The following is a 15,365-nucleotide window of genomic DNA, read 5'->3' on the forward strand; positions in this document are numbered from 1 at the left end:
TGCTTGGAGGGAGAAAGAGACCAAGCACAGCAGCTTGCAGGCAGGTGCTATCAAGACCATGCCTGGAGTCTGGGAACTCTGTGTGTGGGAGTGGTGTTTGCAAGTCCTTCACCCCTATTCAATAAATTTTTCCAACATTCTAATATGAAAGGCAACATAAAAATTATAGTATTTCTGAAGTTAAAAAAAAAAAATCTCCCACAAAAATTGACAAAAAATTTCATGTTTGCTATGAGTGCTCTACTCCAATCATTCAGAATTCAACCTTCTGACCAGGTCTTCTGAATTATGCAGTTGTTGCACCCTGATAGAATTTTGATTCAGAACATGAACAAATCATTCAGGGCTAAACAGATTAACTTAGAATTTAATGAAAGGAAAGGCTTGCATTTAGTTAAAACCCACATAAGAATGTATTAATTATAAAGGGTGATGAGATATAGCATTGCATTAAAGTGGTATATTATTCAAAAATTTTGTTAAGTGAACAGGAAATCATTTGTATTATATCATTCAGTTAAAATTACCTTAAATAAGAATATTCCATTAGACAACTTGTAAGAGTAGGTCCAAAGGTCTAATACTTGCTGACATAAAGCCCGAGGCAGCATAATACACAGAAGGCGAAGTGCATAAGCAGTTCCGAGAAATCTGCCATAGCAAAAATGCTGAGATCATCACGAGAACAAGAATGGTATAGCGCCATGTAGATCCAGAAAAAAAAAAAAAAAAAAAAAGGAAAAGGGGGCACTGTGCAAAGAAAATATAAGCGATTGCACAAGGACATACAAGGCCTTTTTTTTCCGGACTCTGGGTTGTTGGATTGTCTGATTGAGGAGAGGTTCCAGGTCGTGTGATAGGCAGAGATATGCGTAGGCGGGAAAAATGAAGTAGTCTACTCGAAATACAGCAGACGGAATTCCAGCGCAAGTCGGCGGACACTTTCCTAGCAAGCGCTTGTAAACTCGTAGAAGTCCCCCGAATAATCTCCAGAAATGAAGTAGCCATAGTGCGTATGAGGGAAGACCTATCCAGCAGAAATCTAACGCTGCACGTGGCACAAGGAAGGATCCAGTTCTTGGGAACAACAAAGACAGTACAGACCAGCAGACCTATTCCATACTCAGTGAGGGCAATGTAAAACTTTATTATATAAATCAGAACTAGTTTGTAGTAAGAAAATTAATGTGAAAATTGTTTCATGTCAGGACATTACTAATTAGAGAACTCTAAGTGACTAATGCAATAAAGTGCAACCCGACGTTCAGTTGTCGAATTGAATTAGACGAATTATTAGAAGGAATTTAGGACCATATATGTGTATTATGTGGGTTATGGTTAGAGCTTAGGTTTAAGTTAAACTAACTTAGTAATCCCCAACTAATAGAGGGGATAGACAGAAAAGGGAATTGTATTGTTGAAAGCTATGGTTAGCAACTTGCTAGATAATTGTTTAATGCATGCACTGTGCAGTTCTTAGAATGATCTACTTTCTTTAACTTAGTACTGATATGTGTGATTTAACTTATTGAAAGTGTATCTAGATATAATTGTATGTTGTGTATAAGGTTGATAATAAACATGTATTCTCTCTTAAAATTGAGTTTTGCCTGATATTGAGCACCAACTCACCACTCATAAAAATATGAACCTAAAGCGGGAGAGAGTTGAAATGTTAGATGAAATTTCGCCACGACTAATAGAAAGAACTAGTATATATATATGTGTAGGATTACTGATATTGTTTCTCTGAGTAGTATATTAATCTATAATAGGACATAGACTGATGCAGCTCTATAAATATAAATTCGTTTATGCTCGAAAAGGAGACAGGACCAGAATCTAAGCATTCACATAGAACGACTGCAAAGTAAGGGTAATTGATATGAAAGGTATAATGGGTACAAAGAACAATAAATTCCATAGATAACGACACAACACAGTACAGCGATGTAAAATTTTTATACCTCCATATCTGAGCATTTTTGCTTGAATCTTCAGCTACCTTCCTACATTTCAAGTTTTTGATGACTATTTAAAGTATGAATATGTATTCCAGAATGCATTCCTATTGGGAGTTTCCTACCACCATGCTGCACTGCTTGTTTCATTTAGCAATCTTTCACAGTAATTACTCCAGATATCTAGAATATCTTTATCTTCAGTTATCATGTCATTATCATCTCAGATTCCTTTTACAGTACTCTTTCTCCTCTATTTCTAAGCTTTTTGAATAGCCTCCAGAATATTTTGCCACCTTCTTGATATTCAATTTCTATGTCATTACCAGTCTTCCCATGACCTGTTTAGCTAGTCTTACAGTGCTTTGCTTTCTTACATTTTTCTCTGTATTCTGTAAAAGCACAAGCCGACTTACTTGCCAGGAACCTTCAATATGCTCTCTTCTTTTCCTTCATTGTCACTTTAACTTGCTAAGTACACCATTTAGTTCTGATGTTTTATCCTTATAGACAACCTCATCACACACCTCTGTGGCTGAATCAATCAGTTTTTTCTTCAGGATTTGCCACTGGACTGGACCCCCAATTGTTGGATACTTGATTTCCAATTTTCATTTTTTCTTGAATAGTGTTTGTATATTTCAGTCTGCAGTTCACCTCTGAAAGCTATTTAACCTTGATTTATTTTAAAACTTTCTTCCACACTCTTCTTTTCAATAAGAAATTCAATTTTATCCTGCTCAAAACTAAATAGCGATCACTTACTATTTGAAACCCTCTGTGTGCTCTCATGTCCTGGACCAGTGGGAAAACATCACTATCAACAATAACAGTGTCTTAGAAAAACTAAATATAAGATCTGAATTTTGACAAATAAGACTAATTTGGAGGGAAATTGTCAATAGGAAGTTAGTCTTCTTCTTAAGATGGAATTTAGGCCAAGTGGCCTGTACCGATCTCATGTCATCTCTTTCTTGGTCTTCCGATTCTTCTTTTTCCACTTATTTTGTATTTGTATAATATTTTTGGTAGTCTGCTGTTGTCCATTCGATTTAAATGTTCTAACAATTTTTGTTTATACTGTCTTATGTAGTAATTCACTGGTTTTATTTTCATGGATTGTAAGATTTCTTCATTTGTTTTGTGGTCCTACTTGGTATATCCAGCTGTTTTTCTGAGCAACTTCATTTCTGCTGTTTGAATTCGTTTTTCATCTTTCCTTTTTATGGTCCATGTTTTGCTTCCATATAGTAGAGTTGGTTTTGACAAGACATTATATAGTCTGATTCTAGTGTGTTTTTGTACTAGGGATGGCTTAAAAATATTATTTATTATGCCATTTACTTTGACAAAATTTGATATTTTAGTGTCTATATCTTTTTCTTCTTCATATGATAGATCACATCTCAAGTATCTGAAAGTGTTTACTTGTTCTAGTTTTATTACCTATCACTATTTTACTTATTGGCTTTTCTCCTTTGAATGCCATTATTTTTGTTTTTTTCTTTAGATAGTCATATTATATTGTTTTGAGATATCATTTAATGATTTTAATGATCTTTGTAAATCATCTTCTGATGTAGCTAATACTATTTGATCATCTGCAAATAGTAGTGTATCTATCTTCATTTGAGGGGTCATTTGTATACGAATGGGTTATGCTGCTTCCAGATTGTTATAATTTTATTTATATATATATATATATATTAAAAGAAGTTAGTGATAGTGTAAATTTTTCATGTGGTATTATTATCAGTTTCCTGTGCAGCTCAGGAATTTGATGATGTTTAAAAATAAGCCTATCATTACTTTCATCACACTTTGCATGGTTGGTATATTCCCACATAACAATTCTCTCTCTCTCACACACACACTCATTCCCATCCAAATTCTATTTCTTCAGAGTTTACTTCCCGTCATTTTTTCCCCACTAAGTTTCCTATATATGCCAAGGTAAATAAAAATTACAAACTAACAACAATATAACAGTAAACTACTTCCAAGTAAATTTACTCACAGTTAATTCTTCTTTATGCATAATTTGGCAAAGTTGAATAATTTCTACAATTATAAACAATAAAAATGCAGGAGCTCAGAAAACTTGTTTCCTTATTTTCACACATCTACTTTCTACATATCCCAAGAACTCGAGTTTTCTGTAAACTAATCTAAGGGTAAATTAAATAGGATTTACTCTGTGATCTCTATGGATCTATTTACATATTATTTCAGTGTTTCAGGCAATTTTCCCCTTCTCAGTTTATCACATTCCTTTTCAAGAATCTATAAACTTAAATACAGATCCAAGTCAAATATAAAGCACTCATGATTTCTTGACCATTTGCTTTACAATAAATATCTGGACTTGATAATCCCAATTTGGTCTGAACCCAGCTTATTCGTCTGCAAGTTTATCCTCAACTATTTTCAAGTATTCTTGCAGAGATCTTCCTGAATATTCAGTAGGAAATTCTATCCCCCCCACCCCAGTATTCTGTTATCAGCTATTACAGATTGGTACAATGAGAGTTTTCTTCCAATAATTTGGAATTGGACCTTTGTCAAGTCTTCCGAATTTATGCTGTGTAGTCAATATAAAACTTATACCACTTGTATGTCAACACTTAGGTAGAATATCATTATTCCTCTTTTCTTTACACACTCCAAATTTCCAAGGGCCTTTTTTTTTAGCCTCTTAGATAAAAAAAACTATCACTATATTATCACTGTTTATGTTTTAAATTTTTCAAAATGATTACTCTTATCATCCAGAATATTCAAATCTTCAGTCTTTAAATCACCTCTGATTTCTGTTGGAGTAATATATGCACTTAAAATATTTTGCAAAACAAAATACTTTAAGGCAGGTAGCCTATAAAATATTTTGTGACCTTCGTGAATATATTCTTCCCAAAGTCTCCCAATATTGTAAGTGCAAACTTACAATACTGTAAATGGATGAATAACAGATTTGAAAAAAAGTATAACTGATTTGAAAAAAAAAGTTAATAGCAAACTATCATAGTACCTTACATTACAGGAAATGATAATGAAGTTTTTCCATAACTTTAGTTCAGCACTTGCATACATATATATATATATATATTTTTTTTAATTTGTCATATATTCTTTAGTACATATGCTTACTTTCTATCAAGGAACCTTATAAATTATTTCTTTTCCTCAACTTCTTTGAGTAATCCAATGGAGTTTTTATTGCTTATTGACATTCTCCACTGAAACCATCATCACCTGTACTTTATACTCTTTATACTAATGATTTCCAATTAATAATGAGCTCCAAGATTATGTCTCCAGTATGCCCCCACCCCAGAATGCAGCTAAACTTAAAACTGTAATAAACACAAATTATCACCAAAATCAATTTCAATATCTAGACTAACATTTTTCTATTCTGGCTTTTGTAACAGAGCAGTTTGGTAAAAATGGATTCAAGTTCATCACAGAAGCCACCTCAAACGTCTATTCAAATAAATTTTCAATGCAATGTGTATTCAGCAAACTTAAAAGAATGATTGCAGTACATTTAAAATGCAAGAAGTAATAACAAAGACAAATTGTGCAGGCAGATGCAATTTCTGTTCCTCTGTACTCCCACTTTTCTCTTGCCCAAATGGCATTATTGCAAAACCTCCATCTAAAAACATAGGTGCCTTAGCGGTACACAATAAATAACGGAAAAAAACTCGCGTAGAAAGATTATTTATTAGTATAATTTTCACCTGTGTGTCACAGGCATCCTCAGTACATTAAGCTCAAAATTAAACACTAACTGACAATTCCAAAAAGCGCCACCTAAGTGGCTGGTGTAAGATAACTAAAAAGGTCAATAACTTTCCTGTGACACACAGGCAAAAATTATACTAATAAATAATCTTTCTACGTGAGTTTTTTCCGTTATTTATTGTGTACCGATATGTCTACTCACGGTTTACCTCTTTTAAAACTTATAGGTGCCTTAGCTTTTCTCTTCCAACTCCTACAGAGATGACAAAAGTAAGTCATATCCAATTATTCCAGGAAAAATGCTGCATGCCACCTATAACATTCCTCAGAAAGAAAGAGAGAATCCCCCCCCAAAAAAAAACACCTGTACTTAAAGCATGTGCTCCTGAACTATCACCTCTCCTTTGTCATCTCTATACTATTATACCCAGCTGCCATCCACTCAACAACATGGAAGCCCATATTCAGCCTTTCAAAAAGAGATAAATGTCTACCAAACTATCAACCTATTACTTTCATCCTGATACTCTCTAAAGTAATGGAAAAAGGTCACTAATGTTCAACTTATTATTTGGAGAACTGCCAGCTAATCAATTACAACAAGTATGGATTTCATCACTCAAGATCCAGAGAGGATCAACCTACATCATCCACCTCTGGACGTGTGCCATAGCAAGGACTGGAGAAACTCATGCTGCTGAATTTACTTTTCCAAAGCATTTGATAGATTCTGCCAAAATGAGCTGATCAGCAAAGTTATTTTATGATCTGCCTTAAATCCTTTGTGACTGAATTGGCATTTCTTTCTCTTAGATTGTTTACTCATGTAATGATGGATGGTGTCTCTTCAGATTTCTCTACTAATGTAGGCAATTCCTTGGGATTGTGTTATATCATCCATGCACTTCCTAATATACATAAACGATTTTCTCTTACTGACTTCATTCTCTATACATGATTTTGCTAATGACACTGCTCTCCATTCCTAATATGCATATGACAAACTTTGCAGCGCTCAAAAACATCAAGCTTCAAGATCCCAATCAGTACCTTAAACACTGATCTCCATACTGTTCTTCAATGGGGTAATGACAACCTTGTCTATTTTTTTTAAATCACAAAAGACCTTAGTACTTCTTCCCTTTCCTTTGATCACCAAACTCAGCAGTCAAAATCAGATTACTCACATCTTGTAATGATTACTTCTGACCTTTTCTGGTAAATTACTTCTGTAGTATCCTCAGCCTCTAAAAAATTTCCCCACCATCTTGTAAATCCATTGAAACACATGCAGAAGCCACCCAACATACTCATAATTCAACTCCAAACTTATAGAACAAATTTCTCCTCTTCGTTCCCCCCTTCCACTGCTGTCCTCTGGAATAATCTCACCAAGTGTGTTTCCAAAGGAATACGATCCACAGCTTTTCAAGTCAAATGTGAACAAGTTCCTATAGCCTATTCATAGTACTAGTGAACTATAGGTTGACCAGCCTCTTGTGAATGGGTTCTCCATAAAAAAACATCCATCTATCCACCGAACTTGCTACTCCCATTCATCGTTCATTCCACCCACATCTGATCTAAGAATTCTCCAAAACTACAACCTCCAACTCTTTGAAAAAGATCAAATTCCTTCTCTCTTAAACCCTACTGACACACAACTTCTCAGGTATGCAAATAAAAAATAAAATAAAAAAAGCCATGAAATGATACCTCATAGAATCCATTCTTGAAGTGCATTGAATAACCATCTGGACCGATTCAATAAGACTCCTGGTGCTTTAATTTACAGTCAACTCACTTTAACAAATAGTATTATAAATTCACTTGCAATAACAAACCACTGAGAAGTCCTAACAAAAGCCTTATAAACACAACGCTATGCCTGTGAGGTGTTTGTTAGGAAGCCTGTGAATTTCGATTTAACAAATTATTTCTGTGATCCCTCAAGTTTCCTATAACATGAGATATAAACTGTACCTAATATATATAATACTTAATAAAAATGTTTCCCAATAACTAGTAATGCTTTCTCACACAAGGAGTATCACAATAACTCGAGCTTTTTTTTTTCTAAACTGCTATACTTTGTTCTTTCATTTTGACTAACGGCAAGATATAAGTTAGCCTAGTTACGAATAGATTCTTAAATTTTTTTGAGTGTATTTATTGCTGGTTAAACTGTCTATTGTACATACCGACTTACATGATCACATGGCATGAAAATCTTATGAGCCATGGTGGCCAAAGGTCTACTACAATATGTTTTTATGCTATTGTGAGAAATATCAAGATTCCCCTAATGGCACTGAGATAAAATTTCAGCTAATAGAGATGTTGGAGGAGCGATCTATGAGCATGATTGTTACCCATAATATTTCTGGATACAGCTTCCAGAAAGAACAGACCGGCTCAAAGAATTGCTCTGAATTTAATTAATACCAAAATGCTTTTATTAACAACTTTTTACTTAATCTATAATTCAGCTAGAAGCCATAAACCTGGTTTTGTTGTAGCATGAATAGAAAAGGAATCTGAATATTTAGAAAAAGAATCATTAATATCAAACAGTATTGACACACATATACACACACAATGTGTCTGCATGAATAAGCATCTATTTATGTGAATCTATATTACATTAGTATTGTGGGCCCAAGGATTAGGTAATCTGGAAACTCTAGAGACCAACCATGTAACTTTTCAAACTATTTCAGGCCTCCAAAAAACAGGGTGGCAGTTTTAAGTATTGAGCAATGAATTTCATATACTATCTAAAGACACACACACACAAACATTCATGCCTATGGTGGGATTCAAACCCATATGGATAGAAAGCAGATAATATGCCAAAAAAAGTTTAGTATTTAAAATGTGAAAAATCATAAAGCCATCCACTTTGTCACTCCTTTGACAAGCAATATATTTAATTATCAATGTTATATTTAAAAAATAATCATAAAGAGAAGATTTTTTATCTCAGATTTTTTTTACTCTGCACAGGAGCAAAATTATCCAGTACAGAATTAAAAACCTAAATACTTTGCCTACTAACTCCATTTCTAGTAAATAATAGGATGATATAATGGGCACCTTGTATTGTATCATAATTTTTAATGCAATGTAAAACAAATTGAACAGGTATAAATATATAATAAAAAGAAAATTAATTATAAATGTAATTTATCTACACATTCCACAAACTCAATAACTTACCTTTGAGAAATCTGATCGTATTTCCAAAATTTAAGGCGAATCTCTGGAGTGGTTTCGCCATCATCTCTACGTTCTAAAGTAACGAGCCAAAGACCCTGATGATCTATGTCAGTTTTTTCAACTTCTGTGTTAATGATATTTTGATTCCTCTCTTGGGTTAAATAATTCTGACCAACAATATCCAACTATAAATAATTTAAAATAGAATATAAAATCAATAGTAAACCAAAAAATCTGACACATATGCAATTTCATTAGTTATAGTGGAGCAAAATTACAGCAATGGATTAGTTATAATTGAAAATTATTGAAATTTCCCAGAGAAATTCATATTATTCATATTACAAACACGAAGCTAAAATTTGGTGTAAAGCTGATAACATTTATGTTATCATATTATACCTCAATATGCTTACTTCAGTTCAGGTTCTCTTTTGCAATATAATCAAGCAATAAGAAAATGAAAAACAGAACTGTCCTGAGGATTGGAATATTTTTTACCATGATTTATTCAAATTAACAACATCCATAAGGATCAAAGTGAAATAACTAAGACCCCCAGAGTCTAAGGAATACAGATAACTGAGCAGATTGTCAGCCCAAAATGTTCAATGTTAATGGTATCTATATGGATACCAAACCAATGAGGATGAGAGTGGCAGTTTGGGACTTGACCAAGCTAACAGTATTCTGTACTGGCATAAAAAATAATACCTCAAAAAAAAACCATAGAAAATTACAGAGGAATTGCACCTTCCTATCACACTGAAAATCTTTAAGACTTCTAAATTGAATTGAACCATATGCAACACCTCTTCTACTCAAAAATCAAGCAGGTTTCTTGAAAAAACATAAGTGCTGTCACTAACCTTAGGTTGCAGAGATAAAATCCTTCCTTTAAACTTCATAGATTTTTCAAAAGCCTTCAGATTCATTTCACAGACAAAGGATGTTCAAAATTCTCAGTTATTATGGCACACCTTGAAAATAATCAAAGCAATAGCAGAACCATATCAGAATTATCATGTAAGAGTAACAGTTAAAGGAGAGATGAGAGAGCTTTCTAATTTCCAAAACACAAACATGTTACGACATGGACAAACGTCATCACGGCAGCTGGATTCTCCTAGTTAAAAAAAAAAAAAAGAGACTTCCCCCACTACCTCCCTTTGTATTCATAAAGGAATCAAGGTGAACAGCGAAAAGTAAAGTAGTGGCATAACTGAGTGGAGCTGATGCAAAAAATTTCACTAAAACAATTGATTGAAAGACAATTTACCAAAATCACAATTGGATATAGAATTCATCGAACAGTTAATCGAAACAGCAATTCAACAACAGGCAGTTTCTTGAAAAAGCACTGTCAATTCACTGCAAATTTAAGTTACAGAATCATCAAAAACCTAGAATTCATCGAGAAATTACAATTTATTAAAACTACAAAATCACTTAACGAATAGTTTACCAAAAAATGAATTACAGGGTCATTTCATGAAAACAGAGATCAGTTTGAGAACTAAAGTTAGCAGTATCTATATAAATATTACATATATCAAATAAACAACAGTGTTTATTTGATATGCTTTGGCATGGCATCACTTCACTGGCAAAGAAAACTTCAATCATAAATAAAGTGATGCAACTCTACAAATGATGGATGCAGATAAGAAAGATAGGAGTGATTTGCTTCTCCCAACTCCCATAAAAAGTGAAAATATGGCCCATGTAAGAACTGCATCCTTCAGTGTTTTAATCATGAATTAATCTCATTCTAGAGTTTTAATCAAGGATTAGATTTTTTACAAGATTAAAAAATGGGGAAGAAAGAAAAAAAAAAACATGAAAATTCCGTGTAGAGCAAAAACTGTTTATCAAAAGTAACTTCCAAGTTTTACTGAAATAATTCATTATAAAACTTATACAAACAATTACTGTTATAGTAAAACTTCAGTTTAATATAAACCAAAACAACCACTCGACGTTTCAACCTTCATATTAAGGTCATCATCAGGAGTATATACAAAGAAACAAGCTGCACTACAATCTAGATGGTATGCTAAGTTACACTGATTTAGTCAACCATTAAAACTACTGGCCTGACCTCTGGTGAAAAAAAAAATTACTACATCAATACTAGAGTCCTGTTATTATTATCTATTTGGTTACAAAAAATAAATTAAGCTAGAGAGCAACATGTTCACACATAATTACTCATATAAGTATACATATAAATTAAAACAGTATGGATGGTGGCCAAAAAAAGCTGAAATAATTGCTTAATGTCCTAAAGTCAGGGTTTGCTGGATAACTTGAACTAAGTGGCTGAATGTATATCATCCAAATTCTTGGGATTTTTATGCCACCATTATTGTTAATCAAAATTTCATAGGGTTCTTTAAATTTGTGTTCATACCAAGTTTGTAAAGAACAGGTACTTTTCCAAACAATTTGGTGTAGGTGTTAAGAGCATGATCTGAGAGGCCTGCTTCACCAAAATTGTTAAATTTAATGTGTCATTTGTGTTCCTTTTTATGGAAAGTGTAGTTCTGTTGCAAATTCCTGAAAGCCAACAATTTTGAGGTCCTTTTTAATAACTTTGTTTTTAATATGATTCTGTCTTTAATGGTGCTGGTCTTGCACCCTTAGTTTTCTAAAATCATATATCTGAAGCCAAGTCTGATCCACTGTTCATTTTTGAACCCAGCTCTCAGATCCATAAATTAAAATTGCTTTAAAAACCATCTTGCATATAGTTGGTTTAATGTTTTTACTAATTTCTCTCTTATTCCATACAAATTCATTCAGTTGACTCCCTGCAATACAAAATTGCTTATTCTGTTGTCTATTTAATTTTGCCATCTTCACGAAAAAATTGTGTCTAAATAGGGTCCAAACAATTTGGTGTAGGGTGTTAAGAGCACCCTACATGAAAATGCTTGTTCTATAGATTCACCATTTAGGATGCAGCTGATGCTTTTAAAACTAATGGTATTAGTTTTATAGAATATTTAAAACAGACTAACGATTTTATGCATGCACAATTTACTAAGTATTATAATGATTAGCTAGGCTCAACAAATTATGTAAAATCATGCTCACCACACACACACACACAAAAAAAGAGAGAGAGAGAGAGACAGAGAGATTTGCCAAGATCCACCCCCCTTTAATGTTATGTTCCAGTAACTAAATAGGAGTTCCATAAAGTGACTAATGGCACTGTTTGCAGAACATTTCCTTATTGTAAGACCCATTCTAAGAAAGAGAGGTCAATAAAGATAGGAATAACAGCAAAAACATTGATTTTTTTAAAAAATATAATTTATTATGTTCCTTTTGGTTACTGGAATGGTTCTATATATTATACATATTCTTCTGTGTATTCTTAAAGTTGAAAGAAGATTTTGTTTAGAAAGAAAGTTATTTTTCATTAATTAAAAAAAAAAAAATTCTATTCCAGTCACCAGCTGGCAATATCTGCTTGCCACGGGCAAATGAGTGAGCATATTTGTCGAGCCCTGGTGATTAGCAATGTGATGTATGAACATCACAAGATCAGCATGTGCCAGGTGTTTAATGAAAGATAACCAAAGCTGATGTAGGATACCTTGTTTCTTCTTACATTGATCAGGGTTTAACATTTCGGATAATTCTTTGAATGCTCGGGTGAGGATGCCATGGCAAAATTATGAAGTGAGATCACGGTATAATAAGCTCCACCTAGGGGAAGCCCCAAATCTAGTTTAAAATTTCTGATTTCCATATTATGCCTAAATTGCAAATTAGATTGTCAGAAATTATATGAACATAATATGGAAATCAGAAATTTTAAAACTAGATTGGGGGCAGGGATGCGATTCCCATCCATGAAAGGTTGGGAAATGTTCTTTGATATAAGTTGTACTGTTTGAAGTTTCAACAAATACTTCAGCATCCACTGAATGAATAGCTACATTTTATGATATAATTCGCTAAATAAAGTTAGATGCAGTGAATTTTTGAACTTTAACTGCAATGGTGAATTTGGAATGCAATGCTGCTATAGACTTCATTGGGGCTTTTTTGATAGTTTATAATAGCATAATATTATATCATCATCCTCATCATCATAAAATTCCTGATACATACCCTCAAGGGGTGTAAAGGATATGATAATACTACATGAAAAATTTACATCATTACTAACTTCCTATCTACAATTTTCCTCCAAATCAGTCTGTTACCTGTCAAGATTCTAATATTATCAGATCTTATATTTCTGTCTTCTATGGCACATTTTCTGTATCAATCCACCTATATCTTGGTCTTCCTCTGGGTCGTTTTCTTGCCAACCTGACAGAGAACACTTGTTTTGCTAATCTTTCCTCACCCATTCTGTTTAAGTGACCATACCACCTGATATTAGCTCTGCTAATGCATTCCTGGATGCCGACAATGTCAAGTTCTTTCCTAATATCCTCGTTTTTAATATGATATTGCCATTGATGCCATCTGTTTATGCCTCTAATCTTTCTCAGGACTCTCCTATCTGCAGTCTCTAGTCTTTGGTCAAGTGTTTTACTTCTGACCCAACTCTCAGATCCATAAGTTAAAATTAGTTTGAACACTGTATACAGCTAATTTCTCTCTTATTCCATATAAATTTATTCAGTTGACTTCCTACCATATCAGCTTTGTTGATTCTGTTCTCTATTTCCATATTTAATTTACCGTCTTTGCTAAAAATTGTGCCGAAGTTGCTGAAATGTTTTACTTGTTCTATAGGTTCTTCATTCACAATGCAGTTGATATTTTCAATGTTTCTACCTATTTTCATTGTCTTTGTAATGCTGACCTTCATACTATATCTATTACAACAGTTATCGAATTTAGTCAGGGAATCTTGCAGACTTGTAGCAGATTTATTTAGAAATATAACATCATTCACCTACAGCAAAGAGCTGACATTAACATCTCTAATTTTGATATCAGGAAAGTGGTATTAAACCTGATATCTAATTTTGATATCAGGTTTAATACCACTTTCCTTCATAATGTGATCCATATAGATAATGAATAACAGAGTGGATAATGTACATCCTTATCTGACACCAGATTTAACATTAAACCACCTTCCTGTACTTCCTTCAATTCTAACTGCTAACTTACAACTCAAATAAAGACTAGGTATTGCTTGATATAATGCCCCATTGACACCATATAACTGCAGTGTATTGAATAGCTTCTCTCTTGGCACCTTAATGGCCTTTTCCAGATCTACAAAACTTAAATACCGATCTTTGTTATAGTCCCATGATTTCTCAACTATTTGTCATAAAGTGAATATCTGATCCTGACAGCCTCTATTTGGCCTGAATCCAGCTTGTTCTTCACCAAGCTTCTCTTCAACAATCCTTCTCACTGTTTCTGAAGTATACTTGCATATATCTTACCAGGAACACTCAGTAGGGAAATACCTCTGTAATTCTCACATTCAATGTTATTTCCCTTTTTATATATGGGTGCTATGAGATCTCTACTCCAATCATCTGTAATTCTTACCTCTGTCCGGGCATTCTGAACTGTGCAGTGCAGCTGCTGTAAGACTTCTATACCTCCATACTTGAGCACTTCTGGTTGAATACCATCTACTCCTGCTGTCTTTCCACATTTCAGGCTTTTGATGGTTTTTTCAACTTCAAGTATGGATATGTATTCCTGAATGCATTCTTGGTCAGTGTTTTTTACCACTGTGCTGTCATCACTGTTTGTTTCATTTAGCAATTTTTGTAGTAATTACTCCATACTTCGAGGATATCTTTTTTTCCTGTTTTCATGTCACCTTTATCCTCTTTAATTCCTTTTGAAACACTCTTTCCTCCATTTCTGAGTTTCTTCAACAACCTCCAGAATTACTTGCCACCTTCTTGATATTTATTTTCTATGTTCTTGCCAAAGTTCTCCCATGACTTTTGTTTCGCTTTCTTACATTTGTCTCTGTATTCTCTAAGAGCACAAGCTGACTTATTTACCCAGAGCTTTTGATATGCTCTCTTCTTTTCCTTCATAGCCTCTTTAACTTCCTGTGTCCACCATGGAGTTCTGATTTTTTTATCCTTGCAGACAACCTCACTACATGTCTCTCTGGCTGAATCAATCAGTTTTCTTCACGGCTTGCCACTGAATCTCCAAGGTTTGGTTCCTGTTCTCAAACTCTTTCAGTTTTTCTTCAATAATATTTGTGTATTTTAGTCTATAGTTCACATCTGAGAATTGCTTAACTTTTATTTGGTTTAAAACTTTCTTACATGTTTTTCTTTTCAATATGAAATTCAATTTTATCCTGCTCAAGACTAAATGGTGATGACTTCCAATTTCAAATCTTCTGTACACTCTAGTGTCCTGCACCAGGGAGAAAACATCACTATCAACAATAACTTAGTCAATGAGACTTTTCTT

The 15,365-nt window shown here is 33.5% G+C and overlaps 1 protein-coding gene across 2 annotated transcripts in view; it reads right to left on the bottom strand.

Annotated features, from left to right (window-relative positions):
- Positions 1-15,365, bottom strand: part of l(2)05287 (WD repeat-containing protein l(2)05287) — a 211,380-nt gene that overhangs the window by 90,789 nt on the left and 105,226 nt on the right. For both annotated transcript variants that reach the window (XM_090402934.1, XM_090402935.1), the window contains exon 11: positions 8,928-9,112. In XM_090402934.1, coding sequence (XP_090259060.1) covers positions 8,928-9,112 — 185 coding nt within the window. The remainder of the gene's footprint in view (positions 1-8,927; positions 9,113-15,365) is intronic.

The sequence above is a fragment of the Typopeltis vanoorti genome, chromosome 13, assembly GCF_054136105.1.
Source record: "Typopeltis vanoorti isolate ZY-2024b chromosome 13, IOZ_Tvanoo_1.0, whole genome shotgun sequence".
In the NCBI taxonomy this organism is placed as follows: Eukaryota; Metazoa; Arthropoda; class Arachnida; order Uropygi; family Thelyphonidae; genus Typopeltis; species Typopeltis vanoorti.